Source organism: Haemaphysalis longicornis, unplaced genomic scaffold (genome assembly GCF_048455015.1).
Source record: "Haemaphysalis longicornis isolate Haplotype H1 unplaced genomic scaffold, Haemaphysalis longicornis Haplotype H1 scaffold_3, whole genome shotgun sequence".
NCBI lineage: Eukaryota > Metazoa > Arthropoda > Arachnida > Ixodida > Ixodidae > Haemaphysalis > Haemaphysalis longicornis.
Genome location: NW_027526335.1, coordinates 222,575,991 through 222,595,648, shown reverse-complemented (window position 1 = coordinate 222,595,648; position 19,658 = coordinate 222,575,991). Strand labels below are relative to the sequence as shown.

Here is a 19,658-nt window from a genome sequence, read left to right as displayed (position 1 = left end):
ATCCAATGTGAAAAACCACAGTGAAGTTAATTTGGTTTTATGTGTATGAATGTTTCAGTAAAAAAAAACAATAAGAAACAATCGGCTGGACGTAATAAGCCAAGCGTCAGATGTCCTCATGTGGCTTCTCCGTGGAAAGCTTATCTGCGTTCGTGTAATAAAGAGAAAACTGATTCATGCAATATACCTCAACAATGACGCTGTGACAGTTATACTTCCGACTTGTGCCACTGTCGCACGTACTGTGAAGCTGTGCGCAGCACGCAGCACTGCTTCCAACACTATCCTAAGCATTCCATCGGTCGCAAGCATGGCTCCACAGTTCATTTGTTCCGCTATGCTAAGTAATACTGCTTCGTAATGCTACTCCTAAGGCTACTGCTAAGTAAATGTGAAAACAAAATCACGACTCAGACCTAGCAGGGCTACGTCTGATGCAGCCGTCACTTTTTTTACATTAACTAAAAACTTGTTTTGCCCACGTCAGAGCCGGATACTCAACTGTACTGAAAGATACTTGCCCAAGTGCGCTTTCTAGAGGTTAACAATTGCGCACGCTTACCAATTGGCGTGTTTTGATAACTTTTATAACCTGTGATATGAACAGAAGGCGACAACGTGCCGGTCACAGCTCGAGATGCTTCCTGAATAATGACGCAGATGCTGACTACGGACCACCTCGGAAGATCCCCAACACACTGTGCACCGATAAATAATTGGAATTCATGATTTGAAGGAGCCACATCCGCGTAGAACAAAGTGACAACTCACCCCTGAAGGAGGTCGCCTCTTGAGGACCAAGTCTTCCGCCTCCGAAAACAGGAAATTGCCAGCCGTTGTCACCACCAAAACAAGACTAACGATAATTATTTCCTTGTCGATATTTGCTGCTGACATGTTTATCTCCTGTAAGTTAAAAAAAGAAATAAATTTCCAGCGCTCAGTTATAGTGTTGTAGACGTTTATTTTAACTGCACACATTTAAAAATACACCATATACGGTCTCTTGCTTAGAATATAATCTATATTTTGGAATGCATTTACTTGTTTGCTTGGAAATTTTGGCCGTGACTCGTGAGTACAAGGCACGACTTGGGCCTAAAAATATCCAAAACAAAATTTTGAATTAAGTGTATACCACGGAATAAAGCAATAAAGCTTCTGTCATCAGCAAGCCGTTCATATTTTTGTCGTTGATTGCATTAAGTGCGCAATTCATTGTCGTCGGCCGGACACGGCCCAGCAGGTGCGGTGCCAAGGTGTCGTAAGGCGCCAGTTGCCGGCCCACCGAAAAAAAGTGTCTGACGTTTATGTACTGCCTAATGCAGCATTTGAGCGCCGCTGTTTAGCCGTTTCGACTGGGAAATGAATATTAAGGCGTAGAACTTCGAGCAGAATTATAGTAAGGTTAGAGACCACTTTTATTCTTCAAATAGTACTTCTTCAATCGACTCTCCTTTCCAATGCATTGACCATCATGAAGGAGGTGTGCTCAGAGATATGTTCGGCTTACTGCACCAATGGCGTCGTCTCAAACACGAGGTCTGTGCAACTATGTCATCAGGAAGCCGTTCATATTTTTGTCGTTGATTGCATGAAGTGCGCAATTCAATGTAGTTAGGTGAACACTGTTTTCTTAAAACCACTAAAAAATCGTCGATATATCTAAACACACGCGGAACAACATCCTCGTCAAATGACAAGGAATGCATTGCAACCGCAGAAGGGATTTTACAGAATTTTAGCCGCCATGGGAAAGGCCTTGCATTTACACACGAGGTTCCGAGTGATGACACCCTGCAGTTTTTAGATATTAATTTTAAGTTTTCATCCGACCATGTTTGTTGGGTCTATCGCCCGCGTGCCCGTAAACAGCTTCTGCCATATTCATCATCTAATTCAAAGACGGTTAAAAGGGCCATAGCGTCTCTAGTTTTAGAATCTGCACTGAAGAAATCCTGTGCACATGCTGTTCAAGAGAGCTTTGAATCTCAACTGAAGAGACTTCTGTCGGTCGATTACCCGAGCTATGTCTTGGTGGGTGTTGCCAAAGCCTTGCTCCGGAAAGCCAAAGGCCAGGTAGGTGCGAAGCGGCCAGAACAACCTAAGGCGAAGCCTGTAGGTCTGCCCTATATACATAGATTTACGCACAACCTGAAGAAAGTGGCAGAACGGTACCAAGTGCCAGTGGTGTTTTCTGCTCCACAAAAACTTGGCCGCCTGTGTACGCAAATTTCCGGCAAGCCCAAACCGAAGAAGTGCGAAAAGAAGCATGCCATGCGCTTTGTGCGCTGTGACGTCGGGGTAGTCTACGAGATGCCGCTTTCATGCGGGGAGGCCTACATCGGTCAGACGGGCAGATGTGTGAATGACCGGGCACGCCAGCATAGTTCTTCTCTTAACAATGATACGCGCGCGCATTTACCCGCGCATTGCCAAGATTGCAGGCCTGTCAGTCCTTTGAAAAAATGCAGACCTTTCTTCGAGCAGATTAGAATTCTCGGCAGGCGTGATAATACAGTGGCGAGGGAGCTCTTGGAAGCGTTTTATATTAAGCAGAAAGCGGACAAGTGCGTCAGCCATACTTCTGTGTTTTTGCGTGCCAGTGAGTTTGAGTTTTTGAAAACGTCAATTTGATCATGTTATCTGGTTGATGCGTTCCATATGTAGTGTACCGAAGTGCGCGCGCGCATGCTCCTGATGATTCATGTATAAATATGAGACGATGCCTTAATAAATGTTAGTTGCAAGATGAGCGCTTGTCCCGTCGTCCTTCTTTGCCGTCGTTGTCCAAGTCGCGCTCTATTTTTTGAATCATAATGCACCAACTTGCCCAACAGATTTGCTTAATTAAGGTTGACCATTGCGATACGTAGAGGGTTTGGTTGTCGGCCGCGGCCCTATATTCCCCACCCCCACCCCCAAGCCTACCTTGTGTCGTGTTTGAGGAGATGGGAGGAAACTATCCTAATGCTACATAAAGACAGACCAATTTTACAAAATGCACACATCAGTACTTCGTCCTCTGAAAACACAATTGCATTTTTATATATACAAAGCACCAGTTCAAAACTCAACGAATCGTAAGGATGCAATCACGTTTGATATGGTAGTTCCCTATTTCAACCAAAATGTTTTCTTTTGGATTCACGAATACCATTCCCAAACCGTGTCACTTAGAAGGCAGAAGGCCGCGTATCCGCTCCGTTCGCTGCGTATCCGCTCCGTTTGCGACTGTCGTGTGGCGCCCCTGCCAAGTAAATGCCTCCCTTCTCTTTCACGCCCACCTCTTATGTTCTTTCTCTCCCGCCTCGTTCCTCCCTATAGGCAAATACGCTAGAGGTTTACTCAGGTCAGTTTAAAGTTACCGCGTTACAGTGTTCCACGCCGGGGACCCGACACCAGCGCTGCCGTACGGCGGAGACGTGTGTCAATCGAGGCACCTTACTACAGCCTTTATAGAACCACGTTGCCCTACTCCACGCGGGTTTCAAGCGGAACGTGGAACCAATCTAGTGGATCCCTTCGCGACTGTTACCGTTTGATTTCTTAAAATGCCGCCAGAAGCCATAGCGGCGTGGGCGATAGGAGGCAATAGAGGGAATTTGTTTTCAGCAATGGATGTACTTCATTTTCTATCGCAAAAATCAAGCACCCAGAATTTTTAAAATAAAGAAACACCGCAAATAATACTTATGTATTGATTTTCTACCTCATATTTGAGTAACGTTTTGTTCGTCTTGAACAATGTTGACTAGTATGAAAGTTGCCATCGGACTTAGACGTTCAGATTTGGCTGTGGGCATGTAAACCTATTGTTGAGATTCCGCTTCACTTTGGCCGAATGGCTGAATCGAGTTACAGACAGACAGACAGACATACAGACTGACCAAAATTTCTGCGTTTAGGTAGCTCAAGAAAGGCTATCGTCTTTAAAACTCTGGCCAAGTGTTCCTCCTTGGTGGTCATGGGAGATTTCAATGCCCCACATCCAGCTGGGGGGTACAAACGCACTCTAGTCAAAGGTAGGACCCTGTGCGAGGCAATCGAGCGCCGCGATCCACTGCTAATCGCCGACCCCTTTAAGCCGACAAGGTGTCGCCAGTCACGACACCCGACCATACCCTCACCCACGGCGGAGTCGAGGCCACATCGCGAAATGCCGAGGAAGACATAGGCAGTGATCATAAAATCTTAGAGATCGTAGTCAGCAATGAGACACCAGTTTTGAAAAGGCGCAAATACAAAATCACTAGCTGGGAACTGTCAAGCAGAGACGTGACGAAAAGCGATCCGATACAGTAAGAAACTTCTCTAAGCCGCTCCAGCGGCAACGGGCGAGACAGATATGGACAAAGGGATCGAAACGACTGACAGTCGCCTCGTCGGCTTATGGAAAAAAAAAGAAGTTTAGGAGAAACTCAAACATAACGGATGGGACAGGAACCTACGTAAGAGGATTGCACCTTTAAGTAAGGAGACTAAATTGGGCAAACACATGCAATGAGATGAAAAAAGAGATCGGAAACGCAAAAACGTGGTATTTAGACACCTACTCGATCCGGAGAAGGCTAGGTCGGAGGTGCACCGGCAACTCCAAACCTTAGTCTACAAGTTCGAAGGAACCACGCAAGAGTTACTAGACGAGGCCCATAACCGACAACTGAGGCCTTCCACCCATGAAACTCTTCCCGAATGCGCGGTAGCGGCAAACTAGGCCCTGCATGCCCCGCTTACAGTAGCGGAAGTTAGAGCAGAGATATATCGCCTTAGGGCTAAAACTGCCGCTGTGCCAGACGAAGTCAGCAACAAAATGCTGCAAAATCTCACCGAGGAGTCTATCTGTGACTTTGCCGCTTGCATGCGAAAATGCTGGGACAGAGACAAGATTCCTCCGGAATTGAAAAGGGCCAATCTGGCCCTCATTCCGAAACGTAGAAAGACGCTAAGGGCCGTATTGTGAGTCTCTCCTCCACCCCACTTGCTCCCTTCACTCGGCGGGGGGGGGGGGGGGGGGGATTTCGCAATGCTTATGCATGGGCAAATCGGTTCCAACCGGTTCCAAATCGGCAAATCGGTGCCACTGGACACTCGAGTGGAGGAGGGACTCAGAATACCAGGGAAAGCTTCGAAAATCTCAGACCGATCTCCATCACATAATGTGTCGGCAACTAATGCAACACGTAGTCCAGACCAGACTTAGCCGATAGCTCCAGGACGAAATATCCAGACTCCCTGATAGGATTCCGGGCTAAGCTTTCGGTCTGCGACGTAATGCTCCAAATCAGAGAATACATCATTGACAACGCAAGTAAAGATACTAGAGCCATCGTCGGTTTTGACGTCGCCAAAGCCTTTTACAACGTCAGACACACAGTCATCCTGCACAACTTCAGTAAGTTAAACCTAGGCGGGAAACTGTACAACTACCTGCGAACTTTTATCTCAAATCGTACGGCAAACATAGAGGTTGGATGTATGACCCTCGAAAACATCAAACTATGCAACAGAGGAACGTCACAAGATAGCCGAAGCTGCAGCAGGGGCCGTCTTCGGAGCACATTTCGGTAGAGTCAGTGCAGACGACGCAGCCAGGCGGAAATTCGAAGTAGCTCTTCGACGCCTCTGAACTCGGATGTGTATTCAACCAATTTATATACATCACGGCCTGAAAACACCTTCTTAGCTCCTTTATGCTTCTATCTGGATATTTGTACTTTCCTGGTTGGACAGTCATTGTGATGCGCATGGGCAAACTATTCGGCTGTGTTTTAGGATGCTCGCAATGGCAATCCTCTTAGGGTCTCTCTCATGATGGTCCGTACCCCGCTCTTTAGCCTCGCCCATCGATAGCCTTTTAGTTACCAATCCTTGTCGCTCATTCTGCCCTGTTAGTTCTCCAGGTGGTACGTCCGTGATGTCAGTTTGGAAGCACTCCCGATACATAGCTTGTGCCGACGTCAAGGGACTCGATGAGATTTCTGACTTGCTCATGGTCGCGTCGGCTGACGCCTGGAAGGCACACGATAGCAAGGCGTCTTCTGCCTGATGATCACGTGCAGCAAAAAAACTTGTCATATTATCATGCTCTACTTCAAATCAAATCAAATCAAATCAAATCAAATCTTTATTTTTCTCTTGAGAAAGATACTTGCGGTAGGAGCTGTGACGCATGCGGAGTTTCTGTCATAGAGACTTCTTGTGAGTTCTTCAAATGATCTGGGTCATAAATCGTTCTGTAATTGTCAAAAAGTCTCTGAAGTATGTTGCTAAATTTAATGACTCGAAGATCTGGCTTTGTTTCAGGGCGTCACATTTTCTGCATTTGAATTGGTAATATATTCGGCACATAACGTGAATAATTTCGTCTTCGTATTCGATGTCGGTAGCGAATTCCTGGTCTATAGGCTCAATGTCGACAAACGGTTCCATTTCTTCGTTGAGCAATATCAATCTGATTTCAGTTTTTCGTAACTTGTGCAGAAAGGTTGCCAACACATCGCTAACATCACTGTTCGTGAGGGACAAGACTAATGTTGGTCCTGGGTCTGGGCACAATCTTTGAGCACTACCCTTTCTTGTTTCTTTTGGTCTTCAGTTCATCCGGGTGTATCATAGACGGAATGGTACTCTGTTCGTGCGCAATAGGTAGCACGTCTTTTGTAGCGCGATGCTCTGCGACATTCCACTCACCCTTAATGGGACCTCTGCCTGGACCCATTGGGCAATAGTCGGAGGTGAGGGTGCTTCGTCCTCTCTTGTCCCATCGTGTCGTTCGGCTTTCGGTAGCACCACCGTCACTCTCCATCACAACGGTACGTTCGTTGTCCGCATCGAGGGGTCCTCCGGAGTTATCTGAACTTTGGCGTATCAGAAGGAGTTGTGATAGGTCAAAGTTCAGATAACTCTGAGTTGCCGGAGGGCCCTCATCACTGGTTTCGGCACCGTTTAAAAATAAGAGGAAAGGTGTTCTATTTTACAAGATGGCGACTAGACGAAGACGAAGCAGCTCGAGCGAAAGCTGCTGACGAGAGATTACGGGCACCGAATATGATAAAAGCGTAGGTGCCAAGATGATGATTAGAAGGTGGAGTGTGTCTAGTGGATTGTGTGGACCAAGTCTAGTGGATTGTGTGTGCAGCCCTAGGAGTTTGAGGGCCGTGACCTCGGGGATCTCTCTACCTTCAAATGTGGAGTTTGATGCTGAATTGGAGCCGCTTGTCCTGGTTCGGGGAAATGACGAGTACATAGCCCATTTCTTAACGCCCTTTTTGGCCATAAAGGGTGCAGCATAAGTGGAAAAAAGCTGTTGCAAGGCCATTACACCTTTTTTTAATCCCAACTCCCTTTTCGTAGCTCCACACCCTTTTTGTTTTGAAAAAAGGGTTTTGAACAACTTTAACACCCTTGGTTTATCGTAAGGTGTTTAAAGGGTGTGTAAAAGGTGTTAAGCTTTTGATTAACGTCATGCATGCATGTACAATTGCACTCTAAGGTACAAGAGATTTCCTCATACCCTTCTCTCCACCTCGTCAGAAATGTACAAAAGAAAATAAATTGTTCGCATGCAATGATTGCTCGTTTGCACATACGTTGCGCCTCACTGCGCAAGTTTAGCTTTGGCACGTGAAGCATATATTTTAAGTTTTGAAAAAATTACGCCCACCTCCCCTCCCGGGAACCCTGGTGTGATGCAACGCATCTCATGGGGGGTTCCATTGGTGTTTTCCGTCGTATTGATTACGCTTATAGCAGGGATTCTCACGCGAAGGGGAGGTGGGCGTAATTTTCCATTTTCACCATGCAATAAGCATGCACTACACGTATGCTCAGGTTCGGTCTTTATTGCAGACGAGAATGAGTGCCTTGTGGTCCGTAAAGTGCAGTTAGGGGCTCGACGATTGCATCAAGCAATCGTCGAGTACTGCGAGAGAGTGCAAGCGTAACGCGGACTACCGTCGACTGAGACCGTCTGAGCGCGGCATGCCGCTTTATATTCACAGCGCCCGAAGGAGAGGAGAGCGCGGAGAGAAAGAGTACTGCACATGCGCAGCGCGCGCAGCGCCGAGCGCAGCGCCGCCCACCGGCGTCTAGCAACGGAGTGAGAGCGCGCTGCGCCAACCCGCAGCTGTTTGGGAAAAAGTGTTCGCTATCGGAGAGAAGAGAGGAGGAGAGGCGCAGCTGTGCGGACAACGCCGGACAGACACAGGAAGGACAGAGGGGCGAGCATGAGATGCGTTGCATCTAATAAAAAAAAACAGTATATTTCGCTGGTTAAGAGGGTGGTGACCAACTCCAAAGTGCTTGGTCTCCTGCAAGGTGTTGAAAGAGTGTGATAGAGGTGTTCAGTTTCAAAAAAAAAAAACCGCGGAATTGGGGTTGACCTAGCGTTTTCCGTTGTTGCGAAGTTTGCCGACATTTTGCTACGCTTTGATAAGTTTTGTTAGGTTTCGCAACACTCTTGCTAGGCTAGGCTAAGTGCTGAGGGGGGAAGCCAAGTTTACTTTAGAAGGCTGTTCCAGTGTGTCCCCCACACTGACAGAGGGATCCAAGGGGGAAGCAACCTAGGTCCATCCCCAGCTCTGCTGTTTCTCTAGCCTTGAACCACCGGTGCAAGCTGAGCTATTTTTTTTGCGTTAGGACACATTCACCGTTACTATAACCAACGTCCTATTTAGGACGACTGCATGGTGAAGGAATCTCCCATTGACCTTCATCCGCTCTTGTCCTGCGCTTCCCGAGTGTATTCCTGGCCCTGAATATTATTATTTTATCCCTGCATGGACAGTATGACCTTCCCCTCCTTATAGACCCATCTATGCATGTCCATTCTATTCAACCGGGGGTCCACCCTTTGCTAGTTAGTCTCACGGTCAAACTTGCGAGGTTGAGGACTGCCTTATATGCTGTCCTGATGATGGTGTCCCTTGCGCTTTGCTGTCTTTGTAACGGAAGAAATATTCGACGTTCAGGAAAAGGGGTAAATAGATGGTGGGGAGCTCAAGGTTGGAACCCTAATCGTCGGATGCAGCAACTCCTTCCCTTGCCCTCTCATCAGCTCGCGCTGATCTTTAGGTACCGAGCTGGTCAAAGCTGCCTCCCATTTCTGGATAGAGGTGCAATATGTTGTGTTTTAGTTTTTCGGTTACCCTGTTCGTTACCCTGGTGGTCCACGGGTTGTGAGTTCGTCTCACGGTCAAAAGTGCGAGGTTGAGAACTGCATTGCATGGTTCTGATGATGGAACTTATAGCGCTTTCCATTGGGTGAACAGGAGCACTCCTAACTGCACCCAAAGTGCTCTCGCGAGTTCTGGCGTCTTCCAGTGGTCGGGCAGGAGCAGGGGCGTTGTGTTTCATTGGTCGAGGAGGAGCACTTTTTTGGCGGCGAGAGCAGCCGAGAGCAGTTCTCGGTGCTCCGTCGCCAGCGGCGGAGTAACAGGGAACGTCGAGGAAGTCCCATGACCTCTTTTACGTCATTTCTGGTTTGATCCCCGGGTGGCGGAGGAAAAATGGCGGAAGCCAGCAGCCGCGATAGTCGCTCAGTGCGTACGGCAGCAGCTAAGCGGGGTCGTCTGGACGATGCTGCTACTTTTAGATTATGAAAGCACCACATATTAAAGCGCAAACTCATCATCGGACAGCAGCAGCAGCAGCGACGACGACGACCATTTGACATTGCATGAATTTATGTTCGAGCACCTGTTCACCCAGCCGGAGCAGCGACCGAAGGTAGAGTCGTATCTGGAAAAGGCACCTGTTCACCCCGCCGGAGCAGCGACCGAAGGTAGAGTCGTATCTGGAAAAGACGGCGGATGCTGTTTACGAGCGCGCGAAATGCTCCGGGAAGCGAGAGCGGGAAAAGTTTGGTCACATGACTCTTGACATCACGCCCTCCCCCTCTTTTCACTGCTCCCGGAGCAGCGCAAATGTTTCATTCGCGGAACGAAAACACACGTCCCCGTTACTCCCGTGTGCTGCTCTGGCTGCTTGCTCCACTTGCTCCTGTTCTCCCAATGGAATTCGCCATTAGATTTTCTTCGGTGCGGGTAAAGTTGTGGTACGGTAGGCTGTACGACATACGGCTCATGGTCAGTGGCTCAAACAGTATTACAGTTTCTTCCTTCTTTTTTGCGCTTCTGTCGGTTGTACGTTTTACAGAGTGGGCAATCGGTTCAAGCTTTTCTTTTTTTTTTTTGTCGATTGTGAGTTTGGCTCTGCCGCTTGACTAAAGAGGCACGCCCATCATTCTTTCGTGGCCATGTGGCGCCATCTGTCGTTTGGAAAGCAAAGCCTGCCGCGGGGATGGAACCATGGAAATACTGAAAAATATTTTGAAAACTTATGTGATTAGACGCTATATAGTGGGCTTTGTTTTAGTTCTTTTCTGCTTGCAATCTACGCCTTCCTTGATTTCTGAGAGACCGGCGTTAATCCTTGTCCCCCTGCTTTAGTTAGGTCATCCAACGTTGGTGCCGGCATAAGTCTCTCTGGAAAACACACGGAGGCAGCAGAATCCTGCTGCGGACATCCTGCGTCCGCGCTAGTGTGCGGACGCACGATGCTTGGCTCCTTAGGAGCGCTGAATGCGCCCTGGCCGCTGAAACAGATTTTTTGGCCATGAATCGGAAGATTACCCGTGAGTTTGCCATGCTGCCAACAGGTCGGTCTGTTTTAAACACCTTCTTTTATGCGGACGTTCGCCCGAGGCCTTATCGCGTCGAAGATTTCAGGGACACTTTGGCTCGTTTGGAACTGCTCCCCGAGGTGCTTGCCTTGGGAGCGTATCAAATGAACCACGTATGGGTCCTGACATTCAGGGATGAAGGCGGCGTAAAGCGCATGCTCGCGGCCACCGACGTGAAGGTGAAGGAGCGCCGGTACCTCGTCATCGATCCGGCGAACCAGGATGTGCGGATGAAACTGCACTGGATTCTGTACACCGTGCTGGACGACGAGGTGCGAGCGGCGCTGCTTCCCTACGGGTATAGTGCCTAGAATATACTGGCAGTATATTCTAGGCACTACACTACGGGCTTGAACGTCAAGGGCATGAACGAGAAAGTTTCGACGACGCGGTCATTGACCCTCAGGCTCAACGCCGGCGTGAGGCTCGACGACCTGCCGCACGAGCTCCGGGTTGCGGGCGGCCAGGCGCTCGTGGTCGTTCCAGGCAGGGCCCCGCAGTGCCTCCGCTGCTCGGGGACGGGCCATATGAGGCGCGACTGCAAGGTGCCGCGCTGCACTGTCTGCCGCCGCTTCGGTCACGAAGTAACACAGTGCGTGCGGACGTATGCACATGGCACCGGACCTGTCGGAGACGAGGACGCAGCCGAAAATCGAATGGACGAGGACAAGGCGGAGGCGGAGGCGGCCGGTGGCGACCGCACCCGAGGACCCTTTGTAAATGCTGCTCCCGCGGAGTAGCTAGCAGTCCACCTCCCAAAACGACCCAGCGCCGGCGGCACCTGTGCTGAACGTGAAAAGTGAGGCGTGTGTTGGGGCGGGTTTGACGAACACCGCCGGAATTCGTGAAGTGCGGGACGCCGGCGACGGGGACGACGCAGAAACCACCGCAAGCGCCGCGTAAGGACGACAAGCGGGAGGACACTGGCGACTCCGGCAGCGTCAAGGCAACTGTGGGCGATGTTATGCTGAGGTGCCCAAGCTTCAAGCCAAAGCTCAACACCACGCCATACGACAGAGGACCTGCGGCAGGGAAGCCTCCGTAAGCGAAACGTCCAGGGGTATAAAACGGGGCGGGGCCAGTTTTCCTGTAACATGTGTAATAGGACAAGGACTTGCCTGCATTTCCCATTCTGCGGTGTTCATTTCATCATTTGCGTTGTGCCACCCTTAATGTATGCGGTTTTTCTGATCGTAAATGTCAGAGTCAATTGTAGAGACTCATCCGCGAAAGGGAGTTGGACGTCGTAGCTTGTTGTCTCATTTTAATACGTCGGAGCAGCGGCGCAGTAGTGCAAAACGTGACGTCCAGATTATGTGGCCGCTTTGTTATTTGCGATTTTATTTTAGCCTCAAAAGAATGGCGTATTGTTCGTGAGTACGCGCCGACAAATGCCGATGAAAGAAAAGTGTTTTTAGACGAATTACGGGCGTGTCTTGGCACAGAACGGGTTCTTGTGTTAGTGGGAGATCTTAATTGTGTGCTCGGCTCGCGAGAAACCTAGTTGTACAGTCGCGTGGTCGCGTGCGATTTGAAGGTAACCGCGGCAGTGTCCGCCGAACACGACGTTAACGCCCCCGCGCGGCTTGTTTTACTGCGCCTGGTTCCTTGTTTACGTGTTCTTCTGTCCCTCAGTCGCTGTTTATTCAGGCAGCCATCACTCCCGCGGCAAAAACAGTTATCCGTTCCTCTTTTCTTACCGCGCACGCAGAATGGGTGCTATCACTGCGCACAATTTCACCAAGAAGAAAGCCGACCCGTGATTACAACCAGACAAAATCCCCACAAAGCGGAGCGGGGGGTTTACTAGCCGCGGGATGCATGACTTCTTGATGGAACAGCGACCGAGGGAGAGGAGTGTGCGTAAACTAGGCCTCAGGCGCACCGAAAAATTCCGCTCGGGGGCGTTATTTATCGGTCTAAGCCCGCGCGATTACCTTCAAATCGCACGCCACTGTACTCCTTATCGCGACAGAAGCACGATTGCATTGAATGGTATAGCGGCAGATTACGGTTTGGAAGATGTGGGGGATTCGATGGAATGTAAGAAGCAGATACAGTTCACCCACTTTCAAGGCACGAACCACACAAGATTAGACCGATCATATATTTCGTTAGAACTTCTGCTGGAGTGCTCGGAGAATAGTGTTACACCCGTGTCGTTCAGCGACCATTGTCCGGTGTCGTTCTTGGTTGGCAAGCGCAAAGAAAAAAAAGACGTCCAACTGGGACTTATGGAAAATGAACAGCTTATTGTTGAAGGATGAAGAATTTGCAAAAGGAGTAACGAAAAAAAAAATCGGAACCTTGAACAGGATACATGTGACTGTGCCTCAAAGTGGGAGAACTTCAAAGCAGAAATTAATGGCGTATTCGGTTGGGCGTTTACAACCGCTCTTGAGTGCTCTGAAAAGCGGCCGCGCCTTCGGTTGGTAGAATAAAGCTCTCAAACTACCTTCGGTTGGTTCTTTCGGAGCGTGAGCCTCCTACTCGGAGCGCCCCCGACCGCTCTCACTTCGAAGTGAGAGCGTGGCGCGAGCGTGTCACGGCGTCACGTGACACAAAACGCCGTTGTTTACCCGGCGGCTTCCGGCGCTGGCTGCACGGTGGCGCTACAGGCGCGCTGCTCCAGAGTTCCTGTATATCGCTTAGCGCAAGTATGGTCCCTAGAACTATGTGCTAGTCTGCCGTCCGCCGGCCGCGAAGGGGGCTCCTCTGTGATGCATGCAGCGGCGGCGCTGCAGTCAATCGGAGCGCGGTGGCCGGCCGGCGCGATGGGCAGCGGCGAACGGCGCTTTGCCGTGCCGCTGCTGCCTTCGTATTTCTGCCCTGTTTCTGGGCGGGTTCAGCCCATTTTAATTGCCCCTTTTCGAACCCTATCCGCTTCTGTCGACAAACCAGATTAGCCAAATAAGTTGGTTCTTACCAGTACGAAGAGTTTTAACCGAAGCGTGAAGTGACAGGAGTACGTTTTCGCGTATTATGAAGGATCGAGTTTCCTAAAAACCGCGGAATCGTGTCGCTACGCTATTTCGATTTCGGCACATACTCGGGAGCTTGGGGAACACTGCCGGCACGGCATCGTTTTCGAGCTTGGAAACATCATGCGGGACTTCAGCTGCATTACCAAGCAAACAACCGTTCTTTGTGAATATCCCCGCCGTTGTTAACTGATGGATTAGTCAGCGCCTGAAAATGTGTGTGTGGTGTGTCGGCGCTCCACTTTTTTGTATGGCTCTTTGGAACCGTCTTTCTTTGCAAGTTTCCCAAGATCTTGTCCCCTGTACATGTATGTAAATAAAGCAGCTCGAACCGGTGCCTTCTGGCCTTTCGCATCTGGAGGCCCTTAAGCGCGTATTCGCGGCCCCCTCAGTTACGTCCAGTCAACTGGGAATCTGTTAAATGTAAATTCCGAATAAAAAAACAGGACGTGTGCACATGCATACGAAGTTTAATCACCTTCAGTCATCAGATACAGTGATTTCTCCATAACTCGAACTCGGATATCTCGAAATACCGGTTAAGTCGAAACCTTTGTTTGCCGTGCATATACCTGCCATAGGCGACATTTTCCACCCTTTGTCTCGAAACGTCCATTTGGGGATCACGGATATCTCGAAATGTTGACAAAGAAGACGCAATGCAACATCCGCTGCAGGCAGCTGATAAGCTCTCGGCTAAAGCTTAGCTCCCATTACCCGCCGAACACCGTCGCGAACGGCCAATTTGCGCGGGGTACGCACTGTGCGCGGCCGATGTCCCGTTAGCGGAGTGCTGTCCGACGCCTACATTGTTGATATAGTTGGGGAAGACGCTTCTGATCATGTGGACGATGACGGGTCTCAAGAAGTGCCAAAAACGACAGGAACAAGAAAAACATTAGCTTTGCCTGCTTCACAGCAAGATAGAATATAGCGTTGGCGACCTACAGTTGATGCGGCATTGAGAAGCTCGAAAACACTTTTTTGGGACCAGATGCGAAGGCGAAACAGGCGTGCATCACGCAGTTCTTTTTCCGCAATACCTAAAAAAAAATTTGTTTATGCAAATTATTTTGCCTGTATTCCGGAAGCGTTCCTGTACATTGGAGCGTTTGTTACCAGGACTAGCTATTATTCCAGTGATCTGGCCATACATTTTTCGCATTTCGCTTAAAACACTCCGCTTATCTCGAAATTTTCAAAAATTTGGGTACTAGCAAACCTCTTTTGCGTGCCTGTAATTTTCGTGAATACCACGATTTGAAACATTCGCCAGCATTGGGTACGTGAAACTGATTTTTAATAACACCCGGCTGCAAATCAGTAACTTCGCTTGCATTCCTCATTGCACAGGTTCTTTTTGGTCACCCACACACTCCGAGGGAATTGCGAGACGCACGCGGGGAAAGCGAAACGGGAGAATATTTGTGTTATGGCCAATCATTATAATCGCGGCTGTTTGAAACCAAGGAGTAAAAATATTGAGGTTGATTTATACTGTCATGACCATATATACCTTGCTTTATCCCCCCTCCCCCCTTCCCCCGCACTCTGCCCAAAGTATATAGGAACAGGTTTTTGCTGGCAAAAAATTTTACTCAAGCTTTCGCTTTTCTTTTTGTGAGCCTACCAGCCGTCTGCGTGCTTGTCACCGTCAATGACGTTCGGGAATGACCCGCGGTAGTTTCGATGTGGAACAAACGCAGCTTCTGGTGCCGCAGGGAGCTCTTTTTGAACGGGTTTCACTATGTGAACATTGATGGTTGAACGCGAAGCCTTCTTGTGAGGGATTCCTTGTCGTCTGAGTTTTGAATTTGACTCATTGAGCTTTCACTTTGACTCGAACGCATTTTGGACTCAGGATCGCGTCGGATTTGACATCGACCCTTTGCCATTTGATTTCACGTGAAGAAAGCTTCGTGTTCAACGATCGTTGCGGAGTGGAATAGTGGACAATTTTTCTGGCTGCACTCCTCTCCAAATCCAAACTGCTTTGACCATGTTGGAAATGCGCATTGAGATAGACGTCGTCTTCAAAACGCGATGGAGCCAGCTTCGATTCTGACCACGGGAAGCGTTTTTTTTTCTCTCACTTTACTCACAAACATCACCGTCTTCAGAGACAGTTGGCTTTCCTGCAGTGCTTTTTCGAGGCGATATAGGCCATCAGTGAGACATAGAAAGCTTGCTTCACTTTAATAATGGTTCAAGCAGTGGTAGTGAAACGGCTACGCTAGTTGCTGCGGTTTCATCCTTCGGTCTCACTCGCGAAATTCAGCGGCCGCAAAGAGGCTCCAATTCGCGAAAAACTCGGGGCATGAAACTAAAAGGTCTTATAGTACTATCGCACTTTCAATTGTGAGCTGATGTACCTCGTACCATTCGATTTCACCGCTCTAAGTGGCCGACAAACCCCGATGCGCGCTCACGCTCCGCGGCAGTAGCGCGCGGCACAGGCCGGCCGGCCGCTCTCGCTCCGGCCGCTCGGGCGCTCCGATTGCTCGCAGCGCCCTCTGCGCAGCGCTGTGCGTGCATCAGCGGCGCGGACACGCCTTCCCATAGAGAAAGCGCGCGGACGGCAGACTAGCACAATTTCTAGGGACCATAGCGCAAGGGTTGCGCGTCTGATTGCCACATTCCGCGGGTTCCAGTTCGACAAGAAAGCCCGCTTTCAGTGCTGCGTACAAGACCCCGTATTGAGTCAGTTCTGCTCTAGTGAGCATCCGCGGTTGCAGAAGCAGCGGCCGCGGCGGCCGGTCAGCTGATAAGCAGCCGACTATCGTGCGCGTTTTGTCCGCGCCGCTCCTCGCCACTCCTCCTCGCCGGATGAACGCGCGGATGGACGCGCAACTCTGCTCCCCTAGAGGAGCTATATTCAGGAACTCCAGCTGCTCCGAGATCGCCGATGCATTCGGTGGGTACGCTGCCTCTCGCGCTCTGATTTCGAGCCTCCTTGGCTTCTGGCGACTCCGAGCCAGAGGACCAGAGCGGAAGCCTTCAAATATTATAAAAGACAAAAGGAAGTCCCGCTGAGAGGAAACCTGGAGACGCGTTCTGCACTAGAGTACCAGTCACCTGGATTGCTCAAAGACGACATTAAATTTTTGAAACACCAGTTACAAGCTTTAGAACAAGAAAAATATCATGGTGCGATAGTGCGAGCCCGTGCGGAAAACTTCATGTTAGGGGAAGCCCGTACAAAGAGAGCAGTTAGCTCTGAAAACAGATACGTGACCCGCAACTCTATTGCGGCAATCTATACCTATAAGATGAAGTACCCGACTGACTGACTGACTCATCAACGCCCAGCCAAAACTGTTAGGTCTAGAGACTTCAAATTTTGAGAATACATTTCCGTCATTGCGTAGGCGCTCACTACGGCGGGATTTTCGAAAATTGCACGCCTAACCGAGGAAAAAGCGGAAATTATGTTTTCGTAAATTAGTGTTTATCCCGCTCCCCCGTTCACATATCAAAGTGGCTTTTGTTGATATGTGTGCCATTTAAGAATATCTAAAAAGTAGTTTTAGGATTTCGCGCTAACCAACACTATCGAGGTGATTCCGCATTCCGAAATAAAATCGCTGTTCCTAAAGACTCCCCAAAAAATCTTTCACTGATTCATTCCGCCAATTTATTTTTGCAAAAATAGGTTACTGATACAAATGCACAAAACCGGTTTTAGGGATTTCGCACGGCGACACCGGTAAAAGGGCCAAATATTTTTTTACAAATGACACGCCTGACGAGCCGAAAAGGCCCAACAGGTGATGTCCATGCCTGGCCAAAGTGCTGGTTCACACGGCTTCACATTTTATCAGCACATTCTGTTTAACGGGTTGGAACTCAACGTTGATGAAAATTCAGAAAATTACACTAGGGAGAGAGTGAAAAGCGGTGAAAATGATTTTTTAGATAATTTTTTTATTGCACGTAATTAGAGATATTCAACCAGTTTTTGTTGAGATAGGTGACTTAATCAGGTATCTAAACACTGTTCTGCAACTTTGTTCTATAACACCAACCTAACCGAGGCAAGCGGAAGTTTGGGAAAACTGTGTTTTTATACATTCCTCAGTAACCACACAGCTAGTTGATATATCCAATTAGATTTTGTTGCTAATGCTGCCCATGCAATTAGCCACAAACCGATTCGAGGATTTTGCCCTAACATGCGGATAAAAAGGCAAGCGAGTTGTTTTAATTTACACCCCTCTGGACGTAAAATTGAGTTGAATTTTCACGCGTTCGCACAGCGCTCTCCGTCTGTTCGCGCTTTCTGAAACCACCTGCTTCGCGTAGGAGCCCTGTCAATTTTCATAAACGTAAAAGAGAAAGACGTACCGGAAAAAAGCGCAATGGCACAGCGCTCACCCTCTGTTGGGACTTTAAAACACCGCGACTCCAGTAGGGTCCCCATGTTACTTATCTTAAAACTGTGACCGATGAGCATCCTTCATACCTGCTGAGATAGCCTTCCTCATGGGTAAGAATATCATCGCGCCCCCCGTCTTCCTACATCGTAAGTTCCCCATGCAACCTCCTGCCGAATGTAAGTTCTGTTTACAGCCCGGCACTCTTCCTCATACCTCTCTTCCCTCTTCTTTCTCTTTCCCTCTCTTCCAGCCACCCTTCCCACACATCAACTGTGAGAGAACCTGGTGACTAGCAGCGATCTATATATCCCGACACTTTTTCCTCCAGAGCGAACGCTGCCCGCTCATCCCATGGCTTTCTGGAGTAGGGAACCACACCCACTTCACCGGCTCAATAAAACGTTTTTCACATACTCACTCACTCGCCTGAGCGCACTAGCTTGGTGCAATTTGTTTAGCGGGAGTTGGAGTAAAAGACGAGTTTCAGAGACATTTCGGATTACCACGACGCACCTGCGGTTGGAATCCATGTATAGACAGCACGACGGAGTTTCCGAGTCTGTATACCACTTCACGGTGAACTAGCCAATTATGACAACTAACATATAAATGAACACGTGTTATACCCGTTCGACTCCACCCGTAATAGCCCACCCGGGCATCGCTGGGTACTACTGCTAGTATAAAATAAAAATTTGCATTTTTCTCATTCGTGCAAGGAATAATGAATTGTTATACACCTGGATCGACCTGTCGTTACTTTTTCACCCCAACAGAACCCGCTTTTCAGAACACAATAACCTAATTCTACAGAAAATTCGGTCTAACTACGGCAAACAAACTGCCGTATTCGCCGCCATTTCAATATTGTTACGAGACATCACCATCAAGTGGGGACCATCATCATGGAGGGAAAAGGAAGAAGACGCTGAGAGGGACTCGCGTGGAGTTCGGTCCCATGTTTTTTTTTTTGTGTTTTCTCTCGCTCTCTCACTAATCTAGACCAAATTCTTTCTTCTGCTCCATTATTTTGACTCGCACGATTGATTCTAATGAAAACATAACTCTTCTTGGCTAATCCCCCTAAGTGGGTATGCGCCATTTTTCGGGCCGCCACCACCACCACCCTTGCGTGGACAGCGCTTAGTCAATCATAGTGTGCCTTCTGTAAATACCGGACTACCGCGTATTATTTGGTGGAGAGTGCTGTTTCGACCCCGTCCTGCTCTACCCACCTCTTCCGTGGCCCCGTGAGACCTGGACACGGCTGGCTCACAGGTCCTGATCACGGATCTTCGAAGCGGGCATCATCAGCAAGGCACCACCATGGCAGCGCCTTCTGCACCCCCCAGCGCCGCTTCGCCGCTTGTCATCGTGAGCAACTCTTGAGACCCAGTTTTTTTAGGTCACCAACGATATGGACGTGGAGGACTGGGTCAGACTCTACGAGCTTGTGAGTGCCCACAATCGCTGGGATCCCACCCTTATGGTGGCTAACCTTTCGTTCCACCTGAAAGGTGCACCGGAGACGTGATACAATACCGACGGAGCAACTCTTGCTAGTTGGGACAGCTGCAAGGCAGAGTTGATTAAGCTCTTTGGCAAGTCATCTGGTCG

General features: G+C 49.1%; 1 protein-coding gene across 1 annotated transcript in view; it reads right to left on the bottom strand.

Annotated features, from left to right (window-relative positions):
- LOC144176002 (ATP-binding cassette sub-family C member 2-like) overlaps positions 1–19,658 on the bottom strand; it is a 327,158-nt gene that overhangs the window by 267,306 nt on the left and 40,194 nt on the right. Inside the window, exon 4 of the mRNA XM_077705088.1 lies at positions 772–906. Coding sequence (XP_077561214.1) covers positions 772–906 — 135 coding nt within the window. The remainder of the gene's footprint in view (positions 1–771; positions 907–19,658) is intronic.